Source organism: Hyperolius riggenbachi, chromosome 4 (genome assembly GCF_040937935.1).
Source record: "Hyperolius riggenbachi isolate aHypRig1 chromosome 4, aHypRig1.pri, whole genome shotgun sequence".
Taxonomy (NCBI): domain Eukaryota; kingdom Metazoa; phylum Chordata; class Amphibia; order Anura; family Hyperoliidae; genus Hyperolius; species Hyperolius riggenbachi.
Window position 1 is genome coordinate 254,072,772 of NC_090649.1, and position 26,475 is coordinate 254,099,246.

Consider the following 26,475-nt stretch of genomic DNA (forward strand, 5'->3'; position numbering starts at 1 on the left):
TTGCCTGCGAAACACGCACCGTTGGGGAGTCACGAGGACAGGTTTGGGGGAAACTGCTTTAATATATAGGGATGTAGAAAAAAAATCAGTTGAACAGGCAGGCAACTGGCATTCTTTAAAGAGAACCCGAGGTGGGGATCGTACAAAGAAATCTATACACAGAGGCTGGGTCTGGCTATAGTGCCCAGCCTCTGTTGCTAGGTGAATCCCTGCTAAGTCCCCCCTGCGCTCCGCTACCCCCCATAAATTACAGCCACGCTGGCGACACGCAGCGTGCTGTATTTACCTCACTAGTGTCACTCACGGCGCTCCCACGCCTCCTGCAGAGCACCGGTCCCCGCCCACGTCACTTCCCTCGCCGCTGATTGGAGGGAAGGGGCGCGGGCGGGGACCGGCGCGCTCTGCAGGAGGCGGAGGGGAGCGGCGTGAGTAACATTAGTAAGGTAAACAGCGCAGCTGTAATTTATGGGGGAGAGTGGAGCGCAGGGGGCACTTCAGGGGGATTCAACTAGCAACAGAGGCTGGGCACTATAGCCAGACCCAGCCTCTGTGTATAGATTTCTTTGTACGATGCCCACCTCGGGTTCTCTTTAAAATGAAATACATACATCAGCCTCCCTAGCCCTTCTCTACAGGGTCATTTTAAGTATAGAAACATTTTTTAGAGATCTAAAAGATAAAGCCCCAAGATGGGCATAAATTGTTCCAGTTTTAACATTTTCACTTTTTTTCAAGTATCAATTTTATAGGTCAAACAAAAATTTTCGAAATGCATTCAATATAAAAATGTAATTTTACTAGACAATTATTTTATCAAAACACACCTAAAAATCAAACTGGTTGCATTGGGTCTGGCCACCTTTACCAACATCAAACTCTGCACCATGCAACACAACAGTCCACTTTGCATGACCTTTTATCGTAAAGAGCTCAAGGGCTCTACCCCACTGTCAGTTTCTCAAAGCCATTACCCAATACACATGATCTCAAGATGAATTCCAAAACAACCAAACAAGAAAAAAAAAAATACATGCATAGGAGGCAACATGAATACTGTATGCTGTTTAAAAAAATGAAATCTGCCTCCGCTCACATTTTCTACAATAATTTGTATAATTTCTACAGTATGAATTTGATTACCAGGAAGCATATGACTGGCTCCTCTTAACACACTAGGAACTTGCAAAGCATTAAAAGTTCTGCATGTTATGTGCGGGACAGGTGATGGAAGACATCAGTCTTCATCGGAGCCAGATTGCCTGCTGTTTTTACCCCTGTAGCCACGTGATCGAGACCTTGAGCGAGTGTGTCGGCTTATCTCTTTATGTGAGGCAGAGTTGGAGTGTCTATGGTGGGGTGATTTCGAGCGAGATCTTGCAGAGCCTGATCGGCGGTGGCCAGACCGTGGCTTTGATCCAGACTTCTTTGGTGGGGATCCAGATGGGGATTTCTCTGCTGATCTTGACCTTCCTCTTGAAAAATAATCTCTTTGAGGAGATCTTGATCGTCTGGCTGGTGACTTTGAACGGGATTTTGAATGACTGTATGAATGTCTTCTGTGCCTAGGCCTGAGAGATAAAGTAATAATACTTTAATTTGTTTGCAGATTAGGTGTGATTTTTTTGATTTTTTTTTTAAGATTCTTTATTTTATATTCAATCATAGTGAAGAAACAAATCTGAGCGCCTGCTGCATTTTTCCGGACATTGCATCCAATTCAATTGATGCAATTTTGCATCAGCATGGGTGCCTTAGGCTAGGTTTTCACTAGAGTGCCGCGTCCGATTTAGAAACAGATGTGGCACCCTAGTGGAAACATAGCCGAAGGCAGGAACACACTGGTTAGATTAATTCAAGGTTTTGGTGCGCACGACAAAAAGCACACTGCCACACTGACCATTATAGTCATCAGCCCACCCAATCGCATGCTGCCCGCATTACTTTGCAGTCCCATTTTTCTACGCAATTTTAAATGTGACAGCTTTCTGCTTTTTTCCTTTACAACATGTGTGGCCCCAAATACAATGTATTCCAACACGCACACAAAAAAAAAAAAAAAAAAAAAAAAAAAAAAAAAAAAAAAAAAAATGATGCTGAAAATGACATGCTGGAAAACAGACATGCGACTGCAGAACAAAAGAAGCCTGGGGGTGAAATGCTGTCAAGTGTGCTCCCTGCCCAATTATTAGCTCATTCGTTCATTGTGCAAGGTGTATGCGAAGTAAACAAAATCAGAGTGCCTGCTGCATTCTTTTGCACATCACATCCAAAACCTCATAGCTGTGCATTGGCAAATGACAAAAAACAAAACAAAACAAAAAAAAACAGTCGAGTGAATGTTAACCATTCTTGCCATGTCGCCCAACAGTGCTCCTATTTATCACAGATGGCACACCGGAGATCTTCCTTGTAAAGGATTTGCAGTGCCTTAAGGCTTGGATACATTATGCAATTTTCCCATCAGTCCGACGTCGATTGATAATTTCTAACATGTCCAATCAAGAAAGATCAAAAGCCAATCAGACATGTTGGAAGTTACCAAACAGGAAATTTCCCATTAATTTGATGGGAAAATTGCATCGTATGTGTCAGTCCCTGTAATTAGGACATGGGTTTAGTTAAATCTTAGTAAGCTAATAAGTACATTTCTTATATTTCCCTATAATCTAGTTATGTAGTAGATATAGAGGTCTGAAGGATTTCCCCCATAGTTTAGCAATATATTATTTAATCTCTCAGCTCCAAAATATATGAAGGATACCAGTCTCTTGCATCTCTAGCAAGTAGGATACCTCTAACTAAGCTTGCCTGGCATATGATCGCATACGAATTTTGTATCCTGATCCAGAGATGTGAGATAGTATTTAAGATTTATTTGGAAATATGAACATTTCAACCACTGATTGACTGACATTCCTCATTCAGCAATGCATTTATTAAACACGTAGTACCCCATATAGCTTTGCAGGTCAACCACACAGTTCCCAATAGACACTTCACTCTGGACCAGAGTGGTAACAGATGCCCACTGCCCAGGTGGGTATACGGTACCACTCCTGCATGCATCAACTATTGTTCACAGTAAGAAAGAAGCCAAAGGCCAAACCACAGGCCAAAACACATTTCAAAAGTGTATTAGATAGTAAAGTATACGTTCCGGGCTCTAAAATATGTGTGCAGACATTGTCTGATACACACCCAAGTTTCAGCTTGTGATGTGCATCTTTCCTACTGTGGACAATAGTACCTCATAAGGGTTCATATCACAACAACAAAAACAAAAAAAACAAAAAAAAAAAAAAGGAACAAAAAATGTTTGAACTACAGTATATTTCCAGCTGGCTATTTTCAGGGATGGAAGCTTTGTTTTTAGATATGGGAACAAGGCCCAATTGTTATCCACTAATAAGCAGTGTGCCTGAAATACCCTGTCTCCAACATATAAAATGAGATGTGGATAGGCTAACTGGGAAGTCTGGGTAATCCAGCACTGGCGTCACAGGGTGCACCATGAAGAGGAGTTGTTTATTGCTATATTTAGAGAGCACAATTGTTTGGTCCATCAGAGTTGCAGCTAAGTAAAACGGAATAAATAAACTTAAATACTGAATACAAACACTAGAACTGTTGCACAGTTTATTGACTGCAGGAAAATACTGTATATACTCGGATACAAGTCAACCTCATGTATAAGCCAACCCCAATATTTGACCCTTTTAAACAGGAATTTATTAATTACTCAAGTATAAGTCTGTACAGCAAAGTTAAGGGCTGTGTGGCCCTTCTAGCAGTGTGGCCCTTCTAGCAGTGTGGCCCCTTTGTCCCCCTGGCTGTGTGGCCCCTCTAGTAGTGTGTCCTCTGTGTCCCACTGGCTGTGTGGCTTCTGTGTCCCCCTGGCTGTGTGGCCCCGTGTCCCCCTGGCTATGTGGCTCATGCTGGGTGGCCCCTGTGTCCTGCTGGGTGTGTGGCTCCTGCTGTGAGGCCCCTGTGCCCCCCTGCCTGTGCAGTCACTTGTGGGCAATAGCTATCCCGTCTCCCCTTCCCAGCAGTGTAAGCAGACAGCTTGCTAAAAAGCCCCCCTCCCTCCCACCACCATGCAAAGAGGCCTCTTCTCTCTACCTCTCCCCCCTCTGTGTGATCTCTGAAGCAGAAGCCATCACTCACTGAGATATCCCAGCGCTGCAAAGCAGACATTTTACTGAAAATCCCCCTCCCTCCCACCACCACACAAAGGAGCCTTTTGTCTCTACAGTATCTCTCTCCCCCCTGTGTAATCGCTAAAGTGGAAGCTTCTCACTCACTAATCCATCCGAGTGCAGCCCTCTTCTCCATGTATTCACGCTGGGCTGTATGTATAAGCTACAGTGATGTCATGTGATACATGAAGTCACATGACATCAGGACCCGTAGCTGTGAGCTGATGCACACACAGCCCAGCCAGCGTGAATACAGGGAGAAGAGAGTTGCGCTGGGAAGGATTAGTGTGTGAGAAGCTTCCACTTTAGCGATTACACAGGGGGGAGAGATACTGTAGAGACAAAAGGCTCCTTTGCGTGGTGGTGGGAGGGAGGGGGATTTTCAGTAAGCTGTCTGCTTTGTATTACAGGAAAGGGGACAGAAAGAGGTGCCTCCCCCATTCCTGGCTATAAGTGGGGAAATTTTGGACTATCTCGTGTTTAAGGCGACCCCCCCACTTTTATACTTTGAGTCAGTCCAAAATTTCTCGACTTATAGCTGAGTATATACGGTAAATATAGATAATTGAAGTAAACATCCTTGCCTTGAATACCACTTAAAGTGGATCCGAGATGAAAAACTAACTATAAGAAACTTGTCTATATAAAATGTATTTAAAGTTTAGTTTACACAGCAAATCTGGCTGCAAACAGCTTCAACAGTTTAGGATTATTTATTCCAGTGATACAAGGGCAGCCATGTTCTGTTCGTCACATTACACACAGGCAAGCGGATAGCATCTCCAGCCCTCAGCCTGTGGGGAAGGGGAAAAAAAAAAATTTACTCCCTTCCTCCGCCTCTGAAATTTCTGGCTAGTAACCTCCTCCTGCCCAGACTGAGCTCCCATAAGCACTTGTTACTAAAGCTTAGAGTGTCAAGGGCGAGACTTGTTTAGTTTTTTAGGGAATTAGTGTTAAAACAAAAACAAAAGTATTTGGCTTGAGGAATACCCTATAAACTATATGAAAGGAACAATTATTCAATGAGTATTATTCCAAAGAAGTGGTCCGCAGCCAAGACTCTCCACAAACAGCAATGTCTTTATTTAGGACTTATCCTCACAGCAAAAAACGGGTACAAAAGCTTTAGCTTTTGTACCAGTTTTTTGCTGTGAGGATAAGTCCTAAATAAAGACATTGCTGTTTGTGGAGAGTCTTGGCTGCGGACCACTTCTTTGGAATATTGTTCCAGTGTATAGGCCTGGCTGCCTATGGTCCTGCACCGTCATCCACAGTGCAGTTGAGCGGTGAACATAGTTTTCTTATCCACTATTCAATGAGTAAAAGTTTATCTCGGATAACTTGGACTTTAACCAAACAAAACAATGGGAGCTGAAAACTCTTGTAGGCATTTCTGGGATGGAAACCCAGATAAACTGAGGAGCTAGGGTAAGGTGCAGGGGCTAATGCATCTTTTGCTTTTGATTAGCGGTTTTCACAGAAGCTGGGCAGAGCCAGACCACCAATTGTCGCATATGACTGCTGGAAAAAAAAAGGGGGGGGGGGATTGGAGGTACATATGAAATCTGAAGTCCTGCTTAACAGACTGCAGGAGTACTGTGGCATCAGTGGATCAGTCCTCCAGTGGTTCAGATCATTCCTGACTGACAGAACACAGAGAGTATGCCTAGGACCTATAATGTCCAAACCTGCACCTCTACAATTCGGAGTGGCACAAGGATCAATCCTATCCCCTCTGCTGTTTGCAATCTACATGTTGCCACTCGGTACACTTATCCAACGACATGGCCTGACGTACCACTGCTACGCCGATGACACACAGCTATACCTGTCCTTCAAACCTGGTGGAACAGACCCTACCCCAAAAATAAACTCTTGCTTAGCTGAGCTTCAGGCATGGATGAATGATAACTGGTTGAAACTGAATGCTGACAAAACTGAGGTCCTGTTTGTCCAAAGCCAGTGCCCGCCATCAAAACAGCTCTATCCTAAAGCAACACCAATCAGGATTGGGAATTCAGACATAAACAGCTCCAACCTTGTGCGCAGCCTTGGCGTACTAATCGATGGGGAATTGAGTTTCAGAAACCAAATTTCATCTGTAGTTAAATCTTCCTTCTTTCATCTGAAGAACATTGCAAAGATTAAACATCTGATTCCCCCAGAGGATCTTCAAACCCTAGTCCACGCCTTCATCACATCACGGCTGGACTACTGCAATGCCCTTTATGCTGGCCTCCCCAAAAAGGACCTGCGTCGCCTGCAATTAGTGCAGAATGCTGCTGCCAGATTGCTAACAAACCAGCCTCGCCACTGTCACATTACACCGATCCTTCGCTCACTGCACTGGCTACCAGTAGAATGGAGAATACTCTTCAAGATTGGACTGCTGACATTCAAATCCCTGCACAATCTGGGCCCTGGATACATGAAGGACTTGCTGAAGCTGCACCACACCTCTCACAACCTCAGATCAGCAAGTTCTATAAACTTGGTCACTCCCAGAGTGCACCTCAAAATCTGGAGACAGAGCCTTCTGTCATGCTGCCCCTACTCTTTGGAACTCCCTACCACACCCAGTAAAGACAGCACCATCCCTGGAGCTATTCAAATCCAGACTGAAAAGCCACCTGTTTAGCCTGGCATTTCCAGATTTATAAAATTCTTCCTCTGTACCACGATGGTCGGAGCCATGCTTATGCGCTTTGAGTCCCACGGGAGAAAAGCGCTTTACAAATGTTATTTGTTGTTGTTGAAGCAGCAAGGGGGGGGGGTGTTAAGTATTAGAGTGTAGCTGTTTGGCACGAATGAGGAGGACAACAAAGCGAGATTCATGGTACAGGTTGAGAAGAATCTTTATGCTAATTTGTCCCTCAGGAGATTACACAGCTTTTCACAAAGCATGCTGGGACTTGCATATGGGTGTGTGAAAACAGGCAGCACTGCCCAATGTAGCAGTTTTTTTTAATGAATGCAAGTAAAGCTTCAAAGTGGACAGTTTAAAAATTTGGACTGGAGTAGTCTGAATTGTTCTCTTAAAGAATAAGTGACACCCATGCTAACCTAGAAATAAAAAAAAACAAAAAAAAAACCAAACACACAAGTAGATAAATACTACTTCCACTTACATAACAAATGTATTGTGCTATCCATGTAATGATTCCTGTGAATTTTACAAAGTAAAAAGCAGAAAATCCTATTCTAGGCAGTGGCCATCTTGCCAAGTAATGCTGACATCATATCCTTCCTGACTCTTGTTTTCATTGTGTATTCATTAGCTGCCCTCCTCCCAGAGTCCTTTTTTTATTTACACATCCAATCACTGAGTCACCTCAGCCTTGCTTGTAAACAAGTGATCAGCTAGGCAGGGAAATAAATAGAAGAGGAGGAATATATTATAGATAAAAAGAACTCCCAGCATTCAACTTTTTGGCACTGTTTGGCACTAGGGCCAGTGCTCCTAAAGTATGTGATAACTCCAAACCATAACAGCAGAAAAAGTTTTGCAAGCTTTGAATGCAGGATTAGCATCTTGATCACTTAATAAACTCAGACCAGTTGCTGTTGAAATTAGATTTTTATGGTGACAATACCACTTTAACCTATTTTGGTTTCTGGACGTAGAAACTACGTCCAGAAACCATGTGCGCTACCGCGCGCCCCCGCGGCCGATTGCGCGCGTGCACGCGCACTCCCGGCCGCGGATTCGGTAGTCAGGGAATCAATATATCGGGCTATGAAGCCCGATTACTGATTCCTCTCCCCCGCTGAAAAAGCGGCAGCTTCTCTCGGAAGCTGCGCCTTTTCTGGCTGTTCCCTTCCTGATGCGCCACTCTAAGCGTGTGTTACGCTTAGAGTGACGTCATGTAAACAAACTCATGGCCGCCATCTTGTGGCCAAAAAGTAAAACTACACCTGAAAATGAAAATAAATTAAAATCAACACACATTTACATTATAAATCTATTGTTTACCCCCCACCCTCCCAAAACTACCCAAATAAAATGTTTACTATAAATAAAAAAAACCATTACAATAAAAAAAAAAAAAATGTAAATATTTACCTAAGGGTCTAAACTTTTTAAATATCAATGTAAAGATGAAATATTTCTATATATTTTTTATTTTAAACTTGTTAATAGTGATAGATGCAAAATGGAAAAAATGCACCTTTATTTCCAAATAAAATATTGTCGCCATACATTGTGATAGGGACATAATTTTAACGGTGTAATAACCGGGACATATGGGCATATACAATACGTGAGTTTTAATTATGGAGGCATGTATTATTTTAAAACTATAATGGCTGAAAACTGAGAAATAATGAATTTTTCAATTTTTTTTCTTATTCTTCCTGTTAAAATGCGTTTACAGTAAAGTGGCTCTTAGCAAAATGTACCCCCCAAAGAAAGCCTAATTGGTGGCGGAAAAAACAAGATATAGATCAGTTCATTGTGATAAGTAGTGATAAAGTTATAGGCTAATGAATGGGAGGTGAACATTTCTCTCGTGAAAACCACGGAACCTGAATGGGTTAAAGAGACACTGAAGCGAGACTAAATCTCGCTTCAGTTCTCATATATAGCAGGGGCACGTGTGCCCCTGCTAAAACGCCGCTATCCCGCGGCTGCACGAGCGTCCCTTCACCCCCAGCCCACCCCCCGCAAAAGTTGGTCGGAAAGTTGGTCGTAGGATTTGTCTTCCTGGAGGCAGGGCTAACGGCTGCAGCCCTGCCTCCAGTCGTGTCTATCAGACGCGCATCACCGCCTCTCCCCCGCCCCTCTCAGTGAAGGAAGACAGAGGGGCGGGGGAGAGGCGCAGATACGCGCTGACAGACGCGCGTGGGGCAGGGCTGCGGCGGTTAGCCCTGCCCCAATGCGGAAGCGCTCCCTCGCATTACGGAGGGGATTTAGGGGGACAGGGACCCCCGTTAAGCTGCAGGATAGCGGCGTTTTAGCAGGGGCACACGTGCCCCTGCTATATATGAGGTCTGAAGCGAGATCTATTCTCGCTTCAGACTCTCTTTAAAAAGGACAACTGAAGTGAGAGGTGTATGGAGGCTGCCATATTTGTTTCCTTTTAAACAATACTGATTACCTGGCAGCCCTGCTGATCTATTTGGCTGCAGTAGCTTCTTAATAACTCTAGAAACAAGCATGCAGCTAAACATGTCAGATCTGACAAAGTCAGAAACACCTGATCTGCTGCATGCTTGTTCTGGGTCTAGGGCTAATTGTATCAAAAGCAGAGCATCAACAGGGCTGCCAGGCAACTGGCATTGCTTAAAAGTAAATATGGCAGCCTCTAAATACCTCTAGCTTCAGGTGTCCTTTAAATCTATTGAACAGTTAATTTAGATAATTTTGCAACCAGTTTAAAAAAAAAATAAAAAAAAATGATAATTTAAAATTACTACATTAACCACTTCATCACTGAGGGGTTTTACCTCTTGAACACCAGAGCAATTTTCACCTTTCAGCGCTCCTTCCAATAATTCGCCTATAACTTTATTATTACTTATCCCAATGAAATGAACTATATCTTGTTTTTTTCGCCACCAATTAGGCTTTCTTTAGGTGGGACATTATGCCAAGAATTTTATTCTAAATGTGTTTTAAATGGGAAAATAGGAAAAAATTACTACTTTTCAGTTTTTGGCCATTATAGTTTTTAAATAAAGCATGCTACTGTAATTAAAACCCATGAAATGTATTTAACCATTTGTCCCGGTTATAAAACCATTTAAATTATGTCCCTATCACAATGTTTGGCGACAATATTTTATTTGGAAATAAAGGTGTATTTTTTTCAGTTTTGCATCCATCCCTAATTACAAGCCCGCAGTTTATAAAGTAACAGTGTTATACCCTCTTGACATAAATATTTAAAAAAAGTTCAGTCCCTAAGGTAACTGTTTTTTTTTTTTATTGTATTTTTTTTTTAATTACAAAAAAAAAAAAAAATTAAAAAAATTGGGGAGTGTGGGAGGTAATGAGTTAATTTATTGTGTAAATGTAATGTTTGTTTATGTAAAATGCTTTTAGGGTGTAGTTTACTATTTGGCCACAAGATGGCCACAGTGTGTTTGTTTACATGCGACCTGTAAGCGTCCTTCCGGACGCTTACAGGAAGCAGTAGGAGGCTGGGAGAATCACTATGATCGCGCTGTTTCTAATAGAAGCAGCGCGATCATTGCGGGGGCTAGATCAACGAATGGGAATGGATTTTCCCGTTCATTGATCTCCGTGCGAGCAGGCGGCGGCGTGCACGAGCGGCGGGTGCGCGCGCACGAGTGGCGGGAGCGCGGACAGCGGCGGTAGCGCGGAAGGTACGGATTTCTCCGTCCCTGGTTTTTTAGGGGGGAAAAAAAAAAGGGATGGAGAAATTCGTACCGCGGAGGTTTAAGTGGTTAAACAGATTGTAGTGTGGCCAGCACTAATCTGTGAAAACAAAACACCATCTTACATTAGGTTTTAAAATGCCTGTATAAAAGCATAAATAAGAGCTGAAAGTAGTGGTGTTCCTGACATTTTACAAAACTATCCACGTACCCTAACATAATTCTGCCTATTCCCACTGTTTTATACATTGTTTGGAGGAGATCAGTAAAGCATCCACAACTGATGTGAATGGGAGCTTAAAGGGACACTTAAGTCAAACAAAAAAAATGAGTTTTACTCACCTAGGGCTTCCAATAGCCCCCTGCAGCTGTCCGGTGCCCTCGCCGTCTCCCTCCGATCCTCCTGGCTCTGCCAGCAGCCACTTCCTGTTTCGGTGACAGGAGCTGACAGGCTGGGGACGCGAGTGATTCTTCGCGTTCCCAGACACATTAGCACCCTCTATGCTGCTATATGGTATATGATATATGCTATAGCAGCATAGATGGCGCTATTGTGGCCAGGAACGCGAAGAATCACTCACGTCCCCAGCCTGTCAGCTCCTGTCACCGAAACAGGAAGTGGCTGCCGGCGGGGCCAGGAGGATCGGAGGGAGATGGCGAGGGCACCGGACAGCTGCAGCGGGCTATTGGAAGCCCCAGGTGAGTAAAACTCATTTTTTTTGTTTGACTTAAGTGTCCCTTTAAATACAAACATGTTGACTTACCTTCTCCTACTACGATCCCAAGAAGAGCTTCGGCTGCGAGTGTGTCTTCTACTGTGGCTTCTAGATCTTCTATGATCAGATGGAGAACTGGTATGTCTCTCCTTGGTTTTCATTTGCACAGGAGCTGTAAATCAAAAAGTAGCAGAATTCATTTCTTTCTTAGATTATCATATATGGGAGTTATCAGACTATGGCCCATATGGAATTATTTTTTTCTCCTGATTTTTCTCCTAGGTGATACTTTCCCATCTCGTTATTAAAGGAGTTCACTTACTTGCACGTTTCACACGACTACAAAGCTGAAAGGAGGAAAGATAAGGGTAGGAAGACACTAAGCAGAAACGCTAGCATTGCGTAAAATGCTAGCATTAACGCGTACAATGCAAGTCAATGGGCTGCATGAAAAAAAAAAAAATTTGCTTTCTGCAATACACATTTTTAAAACGCATGTTTTGCTGCATATTTTTGAAAAACACCTAATACGCACATAATTAAAGTCGATGGCGTTTTGTATGTCTTTTTTTTTTTTAAAAAAGTTTGATGGTATTTCCGCTTCCTGTTGACTTCACAGTGATTTGCATAAAATGCATTAAAAAAAGAATGCAAAAACGCATATGCGTATATTCTCTCTCTCTCTCTCTCTCTCTATCTATCTATCTCTCTATCTAATTATAATGCATGCACAAAAAGAAGAAAATGCAAAACCGCAAACGCACAAACGAATATTCTGCAAAACACGACCTTTCCCGCACTGCCTAGTGTTTCCTACCCTTAAGCAGCCCATACACTCAGCCGATTTTCTGGCCGACCGATCGATCGATCGATCGATCGCAAATCGGTTGGCCAATCGACCGATCGACGGCCGATTTCGATCGATTTCGATGGATTTCCATCGAACTTGCAGGGTGGAAAATTTAGGTCGATCTGATGAGATTGCTTATCAGTTTGCATTGGCCTTAATGGAAATCTGATGGCAAAAAAATGCCATCAGATCGAATTTCAACAGATTTCAAACTGAAATCTATTGGAATTCTATCCTGGTAAAAAATGTTCTAAAAACGCATCAGATAGATCATCAGATGCATTTCTTATCTGTCTGCTGCCAATCTGACGAGTGTATGGGCACCTTTAGAGTCACATGAAACATGGTTGGGGTTTGAATCCGGAAGATAGTACGTAACTAGTAAGCAGTACTATAAAAACGAGATTTGCTTCCATAAATCTAATTGCACAAAGCAGAGCTGAAACAGATTGTCAGTGTTCACTGCATAAGGCTGATTCTTTTTTAAGATGGGATGATACGTGCCTCTCATCAAGTCTCAGAATAATCTTTGTATTCTCGAAAAGTTTGCCACTAACAATACAATTTGCAGAACGATAGTTTACAAATGATTCTTCACATGAACAATTAGAAATAGTTTGGGACCACTAATGGACAAAAATCTCCTAACCAACCCGATCAGATTGATGGAAACGATCCAAAAATCAGATCAATTTCAGTAATCTCATCAAATTGGTTAGGAGAGGTCAAACAATCGTTCGTAAATGAACATTCAGCAAATTGTACCGTAAGCGAATTAATTGTGAAGATGTCACAACATCAGCCTTTGGCTTTCAGTCATGTGGGGCTCAGTTATATGCGTGAATACATTTTACTACAGGTTGCATCTAGAATAGGAGTTGACATAGCACAATTTTTATAGATATTTTCAATTTGAGAGCCTGGTGTTACATTTTAAGGTCAGCTTCACATTACTATTACGTAACTTACAAGGTTTTTCCATTAGTGTCCATAATGGTTTTGATCATCTGTTCAAGAAAAAAAACACGGCCACAAACAGTGTGACTGTTAAAGTGAATTGGTGGTAGAGTTGTTTTGTGTTTTTTTTACTGACAACATGTGTTACTGGCTTGTTTGCCTGCCACGACCATACAGATGCCGGCCAGCCTGTCCCCATGTGCAGTTAGTACAAATTTCACTATTTTACAAACACACGTTTTCTCACAATCACAGGTGTGATCAGTAGGTTTTTTTTAAGGCTTGCTTGCAGACACTACGTTTGTGATTGGCTGTAAATTGGGTCGCAGTACTCTGTAGAGGCACCACAATTATTATAATAACGGTGCACTTGCAATGGGCAAACCGCATGCACTTTTATTATTTGATCAAAGAACTTGCAGTGTGTAAGGGCCCTTACTGGATCTGTGCTGTGTGTACATCCTAGGTTTATTGAAGCCCATGTTGCCTGCATTTGTTACCATATGGGTAATGCTCTCATACAGCAGCAAATGCAGGAAACAGGACTCCGTAAACCCGAGGAGTGCGTACACAGCACAAATCCAGTAACAGGCACACAGGGACAGGACAGGCGGCATCCGTCTGTATACTTGTGCTCATAGCAGGCAGATGGGAGTTTCTTGTGCGCAACCTTTTATCAGGTCTTCCAGGACTCCTTATGGCAAAATGTTTTGCTTTGTGATTTTGAACATATGTTTGTTATTTTTATGCTGTAGAATTAAATTTGGACTGCTCAGACATCCCCTTTCACTGCAGAAACACAGCCCTACACCTGCAAAGAACTTTCCAATCATCATTACCTGCAAACACTCATCCTTACACCAATCTCCAGACAAACTGCATTCTGCTCTGACTGGTATTTCATATCTAGACTTATAAGTCCCAAGCACTCGCTACCACTTTTCTGCATTCCTGTTCTTGTGCAGCTGTAGGACTTAAACCACAAGACTTCCATGGAGACCACTCCTGACTGGTTTGGACTGTATTTGGGTGTACAGGGATTCCATTGGTTTCTGCAGGATCTGAGCTCATGGTGCCATTTGACATCATATGATGGCAAAAGAGAAGTCAGTGTGATCTGCTTTCTATCTGGCTGCGCTAATATTTCTTAGCAGAACACTGCATTTACTCCTCAACTTTAAAAGTTTTCTGTGTCCTTTTGCATAAGAATGTGGACAGGCCATTTGGTAATATCAGTCTTCCATGAAATTTCTGACCCTGAACAACCTTTTTTCATGCAGTAACCTGTGGCCTGTTCTTGCCATTCTACAAGCAAAAGGGGGTTTGCTGGGGTAGTCACTCACCCAGGCCTCACACACCTGGCCCTCTGGTGCACAATCCCTCTGTGGGCCACCACTCCACAAGAGCATAGACAGACAATAGGAAATGGAGGCAATTTAAACTCACATTTATCAAAACACAGTAAACACAGTAAACCTGAAGGGGAGACCCTGAAACATGCGTTTTGCTACCGTTTAGATATACACAAGTTTAAATTGCCTGTGGAGTACCTTCTTGCAATACTACAAGACTGTTTCAAACTCTCCCTGTGTTTGCATGGGTTTCCTCCAGGCACTTCGGTTTTCTCCCACATCCCAAAAACATTCAGATAAATTCATAAGCGTCCCCCTAAAATTGGCCCTAGACTTCGATACATACACTACACAATACATACATAGACATATGACTATGGTAGGGATTAGATTGTGAGCCCGCTGAGGGACAGTTAGTGACAAGACAATATACTCTGTACAACGATGCAGAAGAGGTCGGTGCTATATAAATACTAAATAATAATATTAATTATTATTATTATTATTATTATTATTATTATTATTATTATTATTATTATTATTATTATTATTAATATTATTATAATTATTAACTACTAAGCTGTATTCAGCAACCTTGTTATGCAAGGTCTTTCCTCGACCAACTTCATTTCTAACACACAATTGATTGAATGATTGCGTTTTAACCTAAATGTCATCATACTGAATAATAAGCATCTGTCTGGTATAATAGTTTGCCATTGCACTGGACTATATGCCTGAAAAATCCTTAACTGTATGCACGTGAAGCTGGGACACTTGTTGCTCTTACAAAGGCAAACAGTGGGTCTTACCAAATGTCTGTTTGTTTTATGGTGGCCATACATGGTACAATTTTTTCATACAATCTTACCATTTCTATGTAGTGTAAGGGTAAATTAAGTGAATATACTGAAAGGATAATTTAGGCAGTTACCTTATATTACATAGAAATGGTAAGATTGTATGAAAAAATTGTACCATGTATGGCCACCATTAGAGAGATAAATTACCACATACTTACTTTTACGATCACCTTGTGCAAACTGGATTTCAATCTGCCGTCCACAGACCCATTTTCTGTTTAGATTATAAAGGGCATCCTCAGCATCACGGACATCTTCAAACCTGGCTGTCTGTTAAGGAGGCTTTGCAGTGTACGATATACAGTACAACATAGACACTTAAACGAGAAAACCCAGGCTACTGTAAACATTTAGTGTCTTCAAAAATCAGAAAACTAGGTCTATTTAAAGCAGCAGTATCCACAAGTAATGGTTGTATAATCTAAATCCTTAAAGGAAATCTGAGGTGAAAAACTGATGAGATAAACAGTTGTATCTATCCTCCTACTCCTAAAGATGGCTTTTCTAGAATCCCCAGTTTTGTTTTCTGTTTAGAACCTGTGAAAGTAGTTTAAAATGTTCATCAGCTATATGATAGTCTTTCCCATAGTCTGTGTCCCAGAACTAAAATTAAACTATTGACTTTTTATTCTGCGCCCTGCACCCAGAAACTGTTTTCTTCCAGGAAAGAGTCTTATGGCTGTAATTCCTTATTGCTGAGGGTTATACTATAGTCCGACTGGATCTCACCTAAAGAGAAACTGTCACTTGCTCACCAGAATGTTTAACTGTTTCAAGCAGAAAAAGAAACGGGAATACAGCTTATTTAACTGTATGCTTGGCTCTGTATATACACATGTTTATCTCAATGCCACCTCAGGTAGACTTTAATATTCAAATTACATTCCTCTGCCACACAGCAAGTCACAAAGGTGACAGCTTCTTAGGTCACCGTCTGCTTACCAGACAAAGGATTAGTAGTGGAATGAGGTTTGGTAACAAAGTAAGCCAGAAAGCTGAAATGGGGAAATGGCGGCATCTAACTGACTTTGCAGTGTGGCAGAGGTGTGGCGAACACAAGACTGGCTGGACTTGTATATACAACCTTTGGGCATCTTATGCCTACACCTAAATGAAAATTGAACCTTTTAAACACATTTCATCATGCCAGCTGTTACTGGAATTATATCAAATCCATCATAGGAATAAAAATAAAATCAAGATACTTCCATTGCCTTTTTACTCCCCTACACATCCTTATGTTGATCTGCCACCATTTCAAATCTACTATGGCCCTTATCGGACTAAAGGCTCATACACACATCAGACCATAGTCTTTGGAAAATGAAAGATCAGACCAAATTGTACCCCCTTCCATGTAGTATGAGAGCCATACCCACAGTCTATTCTATGAATTCCCCATCAAACAGAAATCTTTGCAAGATGCTGCACACAAAGATGCTGTACACATTCAAAAGATCAGTATCTGCAAAAGATCTGTTCCTGCAAAATGCATTCACAGTCTAGGATATCTGCAGATCCTCATACACACCTTGTTTAACAGACATTCATCTGCAGATCAGATACACCAGGATGGATTTTCAGATCTGCAGATGATTGTCTGATCTGCAGATCTCAGACTATGAATGCAATTTGCAGGAACGGATCTTTGGCAGGAACAGATCTTTTGCAGATACTGATCTTTTGTGTCTGTACAGCATCTGTGTGTGCAGCATCTTGCAAAGATTTTTTTCTGATGGGGAATTCAGCTCCATAGAAGACTGTAGGTATGGCTCTCATACTACATGGAATGGGGTAATATTGGTCTGTGATCTTTCATTTTCAAAAGACTATGGTCTGATGTGTGTATGTGGCCTTACAGGAGTAAATAAGTCGAGCAGACAAAAGGCTTTGCCCACTTACAAATTTTTTTAGACCACTCCCACTCTCAGGATTGCATACATTGCCATAAACAGCTGAGGCTCTAGAGATTATTTATGTAACTTTCCCTTGCAAAAGTGTGTTTTCTACACTAATCAAACTGTAGTCAGCTTTTTCACTTTTTCTCCTAGGAGAGCTGGAGAGGGGGGCTGCCAGGGGTTTAACCTGAATAAGTACTATGTGAACTTATCAGAGGTGCTCTACTACTCATCTACACGGTACAATTTTCCGTCAGATCGGGTACATTAGATAATTTCCAACCGGTCCAATCGGATTGTGATAGATTTTGGGTACTTATCGGAGCAAAATCGCAAAATTCATCTGAAACAATTTGAACATCTACACACGATGCAATTTCTCAGATCACTGGTTGATCTGATGGAAAATTGTACCATGTAGATGGGGCTTTAGACTTTTTTTGATCACCAACTTTACTAAGTTTGTGTGAAACCACTAATGATCAAGCCAGGACCCGGATATTCAGCGTCACAGGGCTGAGTGAAGAGCGGTGAATGGAGGCTGGAGCTGCAGCATGATCGCAGAAACCAGTTTAGGTGAGATATTCAACTTGCAGGGGCATTTTTTTAATGATCCGACAACGGAGGGGGAGAGATGAAGGATCACTGCTGTTGGCTACAGCGGTGATCATTTATCCGCGGGGGGGGGGGGGGGGGGGGGGGCGACTAATTAGCTACAGGGGAACATGTACCCTTTCGCCAATTAGTAATGCAGCTGACCGTGCAGGGGGGTGCGTTCTGAAGCGCACCCGATCATGCACAGCAGGGCTGCAAGCCAGTCAGTATATCTACGTCATGGTGGCTTGGAGGGTGCCACAGGTGACGTAGATATACTGTAGCAGGGGAAAAAGTGGTTAAAAGGCAATAAATATGTCAGCCTTCATATTCCTCTCACCTTGGGGGTCACATTAAGTTTGCAATATAGCAGTATATTTCAGAGGAAAGAGTCCCCATCTACTTACTCCGAGTTTACTACAGCTCAAACTGAGGCACGCTACCCACCATCCTCAAGAGATGGCAAACATACACTTTACCCAAAGAGAAACCTAAATGTTATTGCTGCCACCCTGGGAGGATTTAAACACAGGGAACACAATTATGCAAACCTCTGCTTTAGCTCAGAAAAAATGAAGCTATAAATGTATGTTTCATACAGCTCAGTTCACTGTGGCCATCCAATAGTTAAATGCAGGGCACATCGTACCCCAGATCCACTTTTAGAAACAATGCAGAGATCTGTAGAATTGAGTGCACCAGGTTTCAGGATTCCAGGGTGTGGTGTTCATGACAAGGTACATGCAGACAGATTCTAGGTGACTGCATGAAAATGAAAGTATCAGTTAAAATAAACCTAAAAGTGACAGTAAAGTGTTCTGTTTAACTTACCTGTGGCTGCTTCCAGCCCCCATAGGCCTTCTGGTCCCTTGCAATCGTCCTGCTGTTCCATTCAGCACCTGTCCCATCCTAAAGCCACATGTATGACCCAGGGCTGCACACCACTTCGATCACGCTCCCTTTGCCTGAAGCATTCTGCACTTATGCAGTTTGTAAAAATTGCAACTGTGCATGCGCCAAATGCTCCAGGACCAATGGAGGAGGGCCTGCAGTAACCAACAACTGGCAAGACCACGCATGTGTTGTAGCCTAGGAATGGTTCAGTTGGCCAACTTTTGGAGGGACATAGCTGCTCAATGGATAAAAGCGGAATGACAGCAAGGGACCAGAAGGATTGCAGGGGCCTGGAAGAGGCCCCAGGTAAATTAAACTGGGCACCTTACTGTCACTTTATGTACTCTTTAAGCACGATTAAATTATTAAAAAGGTTCAAGTATGTTATGGTTGTTGAAATATGCCAAGTCGCTCCCAGAAACGTGTCATGACTGCTGCTTTAACCAGAACATCCACATATTTCATTAACATTGTAAAGCAACTTACAGAAAGACATATTTGAGAAGTAGGATACAAACAGTAAACTTTCGCTGTTACCTCATTTCACTTGATCTTGAACCTTGACCTTTACTCTTTTGGGCTTGCAAGGTGCAGCTGGACAAGGATCAACCAAATCGAACTTTGCTTTGGATTTAAAGGTAGGGAATTTGAACCCTCAGCTTGGTGCAGGCTGTGTCTTTAGTGCTTGGCAAGAATTTTCCCTCTTCCAGCTGTTTTATCTGTTTCCACCCTCCCTCTTTATTCCTTGAAGCTGCAACTTCAAAGGTGTCTGTGGGCTTTACGCTTGGCTCTATCTAACCAGGCTCATTCAAACCTTGGGGTGCTTGCCAGCTACTGTGGACTGCTTTACATTTTCTGAGACAGAGAAATAAATACACATACAATTAGGATGGAGGTTCTTCAAGCTCCTGAAAATTAACACAAGCATATAAAGGATATTGAATATATGCAAATCCTCTGGGGCGACGATTGTAGTAGTCAAGAGGAATGTAAACGTCTACTATTGGGCCATACCGACCAAATTCACGCCGCAAATCCTCCGGCCTGAAGTGTGCAAGGCAGAGAGACAAGGTTCATAGTGCAACTTCACGGTTTTCCCAGATCAACAAAAACTACCTTATACTGCATATTCTACAGTATACATATGACTAATCCAATTCTAAGTAGTAAAAATTGTAGAAAGTTTCACATGTTGGGTTACAAGAACATTTTCAATGCTCAAATTACATACTGTTCCAAAAAACCATGAAAAAAAAAATCCTACTTACCTTCATAACAATGATTTAATCTAAATGAGTGGAGATGTATTTTTCCCATGGTGTAGGAGTCTTCTACTCACTGCCATGTACCAACATTAGTTTGTTACTACTTACCTGGGATAGCTAAGGTTACTCCACATGCCTTTCTCAGCAGCCCTGGCTATACTCCTGCACCCCTAACTGCACAAGATGAAAACTACCACAAATCCTTCACCCCCTCATCTGCTGCTCTTGTACACAGAAAATGTATTTTTCCAGGGAAATACTGTTTGTAGTTGACTTTTATGCTAGGTACACAATGCAATTTTCTGACAGATTTACTGTCAGATCGACTATCGATCTGATTTCTGGTTGATTTTCCATAGAGGTGAACAGAAAATCAATTGGAAATCAGATTGGACATGTTGAAAATAGTTGATCTGACAGTAAATCTGTGTGCATGACAAAGCGCACCACACACAACACACACACACACACACAAAATGTGGGTCAGCAAAAACATGAAGGTAAACAGACTGCTTTAGGCTTGGGTCCCACTTGAGTGATTCTGTCAGCAGTTCTTGATCGCCAACAATCCCCAGGGATTCCAAAAAGCACTTTGCCAATCAAAGTGTAATAAGGGGAACCCACTAGAGTGATTCAGGCCGATAGCAGGCCTCAATTTGCACTGCAAGGTGAAAGCCCATTTTGCCAGATTGCCAAAACAGTGTACACTGTTAGTCCCATAAAACGCATAGCCCGGGATTGGTGGTGTAAATTTCACTCAAAAGGTACACAGTTTGAGTGAAGGTTACACAACCATGCTCGTGCACGAGCGACAGGGGCACACATGTGCACGAGCAATGGCTGCGTGCACATGCAGAGTCTCGCGAACAGAGGCATTCTGCACTGGACGTACCTCGTACACAGAGAGGCCCAGATCTGGACATATACGAGGTATGTCCAAAAATGGGAAGAGGTTAAAGGAAATCTCAAAGTTGACCTGACCTCTTGCACAGGAGAAAAGGAAAACAGAAAAACACACCCAGTATGTATTTAGAGAGGTTACCTCATCCAGTTTCCCATCATGTTTGACTAAGCACAAATTGTAATCTGATCCCTCAGCTGCGTCAGCTGACTGCCAATATGCTGAACAATATGTCTGCTTCCATGAAAGCAGGAAGTAGACACTACAGATTTATTGCAGGATTTGGTTTAGCTGTAACAATGTTTTTCTTTAGAGGGACCCTGAGCAGAGGTAAAAAAAAAAAAAAAAAGTAATCTGGACTTACCTGGGTCTTCCTCCAGCCCGCCGTAGCCTGCGAGGACCGACCCTCTGTGTCGTCGTCTCCCCCCCCGTGGTCCCACTGGTGGCTCCGTAAATCTGGTGACTTTAGCTGAAGTCACGTATGCGCAGCTCGTCCAGGCACATCAGTGGTTGCACGGTTTCAGGTCTTTGAGTACAGCGCATGCTCAGGTGTCAGGACCCTTACGTTGACGGGTGTGATGACATGCCGGGTGTCTGGACCGCGCATGCGTGACTTTGGCCTACCAGCAGGACCATGGAGGGGCCCCAGAAGACACCAAGGGACCTTGCAGGCTACGGGGGGCTGAAGGAAGCCCCAAGAAAGTCCAGATTGCCTTTTTTCCCCACCTCTGTTCAGGGTCACTTTAAGGCTAATTTCACACCAGGACGTTGCGTTGCGTTAAGGTCGCATAACGTCCCCCTAACTCAACGCCTGGTGGTGCTGGATCTGGACGGCAGAGTGAGCCGCGTTGTGCAGCTCACTCTGGCGTCAGTGATGCCGTGATGTGCACTCTTGTGCGCATGCGGCATCACGTGGTCCCGCCGGCCAATCACCGCACAGAGCGGCTGCTCCAGGAAGTAAACACTGCACGTCATAACGTGCAGTGCATATTAATTAGCCATGTGCCTGGCTGCTCTCCGCTCCTCCCCAACATTACTGAGCATGTGCAAGCAGTCTAACGCGGCTCAGCCGCGTCCAAAATACTGCATGCAGTACGTTGTCTTGTGACGCAGCGTTACAATGTAACGCAACGTCCGCACTGTGACCAGCCCCATTGATTTTTCATTACTGTGCGTTGGGCTGCGTTACAGGCTGCTCTAACGTGCGCCTGTAACGTCCCACTGTGAAACCAGCCTAAAGGTTATTAGGCTGTTGCGTATCTTTTAGAACGGAGAGGAAGTTTTGAGTTAGTGGATCCGAGATGAACTTTTACTCATTGCATAATTGTGCTCCTTTCCTATTGTTTATAGGGCATTCCTCAAGCCAAATACTTTTTACTTTTGTTTTAATACTCTAATTCCCTATAAACTAAACAAGCCACGTCCAGAGGTTTTCAGAGAGCCAAGGCACTTTCAGACAGTAGCAAAGGCTCATGGGAGCTCAGTCTGGGCAGGAGGAGGGGGAGGTATTACTAGCCAGAGATTTCAGGGGCAGGAGGAGGGAGGAGGATAAAGCTGGCCATACACTGGCCCGATTTGCCGCCGTTTCGACAGCAGATTCGATCACTGGGTTTGAATCTGCTGCCAATAGTTCGCGCTACACGCCGAATTTCGATCCATTTCGTCCGATCCCGTCAATCGCTCAGTGCGGAAAATTACCGTCGATCGCCCGCGGGTAGGGAGCGCGTCGCTAGCGGCGTTCGAGTGCCCGACAACCGACGCAATAGAGCCCGCATACATCACCTGCTCCACCGGCGCGACTCCAGCCCCCCGGTCACCGCTGCTCTGTCTGCGCTCTGGTCTCCAGGTCCGGCATGCCTCACTTCTTCTAGCCCGGCAGGAAGTTTAAACAGTAGAGCGCCCTCTACTGTTTAAACTTCCTGCCGGGCTAGAAGAAGTGAGTCATGCCGGACCTGGAGACCAGAGCGCAGACAGAGCAGCGGTGACCGGGGGCAGGCGCGCCGGCGGAACAGGTAATGTATGCGCGGGGGGGGAGCGGCGGAGGCAGCAGCACCACCACCAGATTGTGAACGGTTTCAGGCTGAAATCGGTTCACAATCTGTTTGCAGTAAAGGTAGCCATACGATCCCTCTCTGATCAGATTCGATCAGAGAGGGATCTATCTGTTGGTCGAATCTGATGGCAAATCGACCAGTGTATGGCTACCTTTAGGTTGTTTTGCTCAAGATGCAGATAAGTCTGCCCCTGTGTAATGTTTACAAACATGGCTGCTGTCGTATCACAGGAAGAAATAATCATTCTAGTAAAGCTGTTTGCAGCTAGATTTGCCGTGTAAACTATCTAAACTTTAGATAAGATATATAGACGAGTTACTTGTTATAGTTCATGTTTCATCTTGGATCCGCTTTAACCACTTATGGACCAGGGCTTCTTTGATCTGTGCTGCGTGGGCTCTCCAGCCCACAGCACAGATCAGGTTTCAGCCAGGGCGACCAGACTCTTCCCCCCCCCCCCCCCCCCTTCTTCCCCACTAGGGGGATGTCCTGCTGGGGGGGCGGGGGGAGATCTGATCGCAGCCAGCTATCTGCGTGCTGTGTGTGGGGGGGGGCTCCTCAAAGCCCCCCTCCGCAGCGATTTCCGCCCTCTCTGCCCTTCCCTCCCTCTCGGTATGGGCTGTGCAGGACGGATAGGCTTCAGCCTATCAGATGCCGGCAATCCCCGGCCAATCAGAGGCCGGGGATCGTCGATCTCCTTTACAGCGCCGTATGATGTAAACAGCGGGGATTTATTCCCCGCGCGTTTACACTTAGCCTGCGAGCCGCGATCAGCGGCTCGCAGACTGTTCACGGAGACACCCTCCGTGAACTGACATGGAACGGCCGCTCGAACCATGGGAAACCACTTGCAACCTAGCGACGCCTATTGGAGTTAAGCGGTCGTTAAGTGGTTAAGGTCCAAATTAAAACGTTTTACAACCTGGAGTAGTCCTGCGCCCACGAACTCCATCCGAGCACCTCCAGCCAGCAGTAGTGACCCCCGCAAAGTTGCCCAGACTCGCACCTCCTCGCCACACTCGTGCAAAGCGCTCCCAGCCGCAGGAGCATGATCAGGGTGCGCGCAGCTCAGGGCTGCATATGTGCAGTAGCCATTGACCAGCCAGCTTTGTGGGGGGGGTCGCCACTGCTGGCTGGAGGGATTCAGATGGACATTGTGGGTTCAGGAAGACTCCAGGGGGCTGCAAGAAGCACCAGGTAAATTAAACTTGTTTTATAATTTGACAAATCTCCCTTTAAATCGACTGGTTCATTTTCAAGCAGCCTAAATTTGCATAGTTCTGTATCAAGTCAGAATTATTTGCACCTCACTGACCATCTCTAGAAAGAGGCACTCAAATGACATACATGTAATAATAGCACTTAGAAATGTTGGTGCGCGCAGAAGACAAAAATAATTGAAACTGCTAATTTTGTCAGCTAATTAAATACCAGGCGCAATAATTACACATCTGGCACCACCATGTAATTCTTCTCTATGGGGCACCAAAATTAACAAGCACGAGTGTATGCTATGATCACCTGTCTCACTCACATGGAATACCTGGACCTTTACAGTTACCAATTACATGGCTATGAGGGCCAGGGGGTGTGACAGCCAGGCAGCTCCTGTCTCTATAGCAGCTAGGGCATGTTTGATCAGATTGTAACTGCCTGGAGCAATGCTTCACAACATGTACTATGTTACACTTACCAAAAGGGGCATTTCCGGTAGATTAGGGGGACACTTCTATTTTTTGTAGTCAATTCATTACAAAATTTGTTTTAGAACATCATACAAAAATCATATATATGAATAAACCAGAGTTAGAAATTGTATCTGTATTACAGTCCTGCATCACAAAGAGGCTACTTGCAAGTAATATCACTCCTGTCCTTGACAATCTCTCACACAAGCCTGAAGGCAGCCCTCCTAGAGTCCAGGGACTGTCGAAAACTTTTCAGCCTGTAATACCTTGTGTAGCAGTGCACATGCTTACAACAATGGTGAGACAGCACAGGTTTTTTTTCTTCTATGGACCCTGCAGGCAAGACAAGCTCTGCATCATGCACTATGCATTTACCAGCTAGCCCACCTTCTAATTGCCCCTTTATTTCCCTCAGCTTATAGCCTAGAGGGTCAGATTGCCTTATACAACACCTGAATGCACCAGGCGCGGCAACGGCCTAGATCAAATTAAAAGAGAGGAGGCCTGTGGAAAAATCTCCCCCCAGCCAGTCCACGCCTGATGCCGGGGGCCCGCACGTCATGTCCGTACCTGGTGCCATCAGCCACGTTCCTGACGAAGAGGGAGGTGTTGGGCGGCCTGGAGTAACGGGACATTCTGCCGAGGAGGCCCGATCGGTTCTGCTCCTAGAGACCTGCGTTCGCTGCGGGATGGCGGAGCTTTCAGCTTCTCTCACAGAGGTGTGGGGGATGGGAAGGTGTTCCTCTCCGTGCAGGGAGGGGCTACTTCCGGAAACTGCTCTCATTACATTCAGGATCAGAGTAACCAAGCAGCTGGGATCAGGAGGAGGAGCATTACATATTCGTGTATCTGTACAAGTCACTGTCTCACTCTCATCTGCACAGCTGCCAAACCTCTCTCCTATTACCAGAGACCCCCTAGCTTAGTAGCTTTCCATGTTAGGAACTGAGGCATTTAGAGGGCGGGCAAGCTGGTAAATGTATAAAGCCTGATACAGAGCACAGTCTTGCCTTGCTTGCAGGGTCCATAGAAAAAAAATCTGCTGTCTCACCATTGTAATGACTGCATGTGCACAGCTAAATGTGGTATTACACAGGTTAAAAAGTTTTCAATAGTCCCTAGACTCTAGGAAGCAGGGGCGTAGCAATAGAGGTTGCCACCGAATAGGGGCCCTTCCTCAACTACAGTATTAGCTCTCTATTGGTCCTGTGCTCATAATAATTACTTCTATAGATGCTTGGAATAGTGGTAATCATTAACAAGCTGTTCCCCATTCCATTCTTGCACCTCTGATATTGTAGTTGCCATTGGTAGGTTTTGGTGCACTATATCAATTGTTGCGTAGAGAGTGTTTGGGGGACCCCGATGTAAGACTTGCATCTAGGCCCACAGCTCCTTAGTTACGCCACTGCTAGGAAGGCTGCTTGCAGACCTGTGTGAGAGATTGGCAGGGACAGGCCCACATCACACAAAGACAAGTAGCCTTTGTGTGATGTGGGCCTGCAATACAGATAAGCTCTCAGCTCTATCTCAGACTGGCCTTGTTCACATTACAAATCGCAAGCGCTGAGCGATTTGGTTAGTGATTTTAAAAGTGCTTTTCCCGCCATTTTGCGTTTTTCTATGTGCTTTTGTGGACCGATGATTTTTTACACTTCCTGACTTTAGTCCGGAAGTGAACTCTTTGACCCGGAAATGAATAAATACAATGTACTTATTCATAAAAGCGCACGGGAAATCACCATTCAAAGCGCTTTTTCAAGCGCTTTACGATTTCCCCATACTTTCTATTGAACACAAACGCTCAGAAAATGGTACAGGAGCCGTGTTTGCGGTTCAATAGAAATCGGAGCGCTCACATATGAACACTGATAGGAAATTATTGCACAAGCGCTTTTAGAGCGA

At 43.9% G+C, this 26,475-nt stretch overlaps 1 protein-coding gene across 1 annotated transcript; it reads right to left on the reverse strand.

The window, feature by feature from the left end:
• Window positions 1-573: 573 nt before the first annotated feature.
• SRSF12 (serine and arginine rich splicing factor 12) lies at window positions 574-25,327 on the reverse strand. Its single transcript, XM_068231133.1, has 5 exons — window positions 25,141-25,327; window positions 19,602-19,706; window positions 15,435-15,538; window positions 11,303-11,426; window positions 574-1,568 (listed from the first exon to the last, which is right to left on the reverse strand). Exons 1-5 carry the CDS (start codon window positions 25,203-25,205, stop codon window positions 1,235-1,237), a joined length of 732 nt encoding a protein of 243 aa, XP_068087234.1. The 5' UTR covers window positions 25,206-25,327; the 3' UTR covers window positions 574-1,234.
• Between the last annotated feature and the right edge of the window lie 1,148 nt (window positions 25,328-26,475).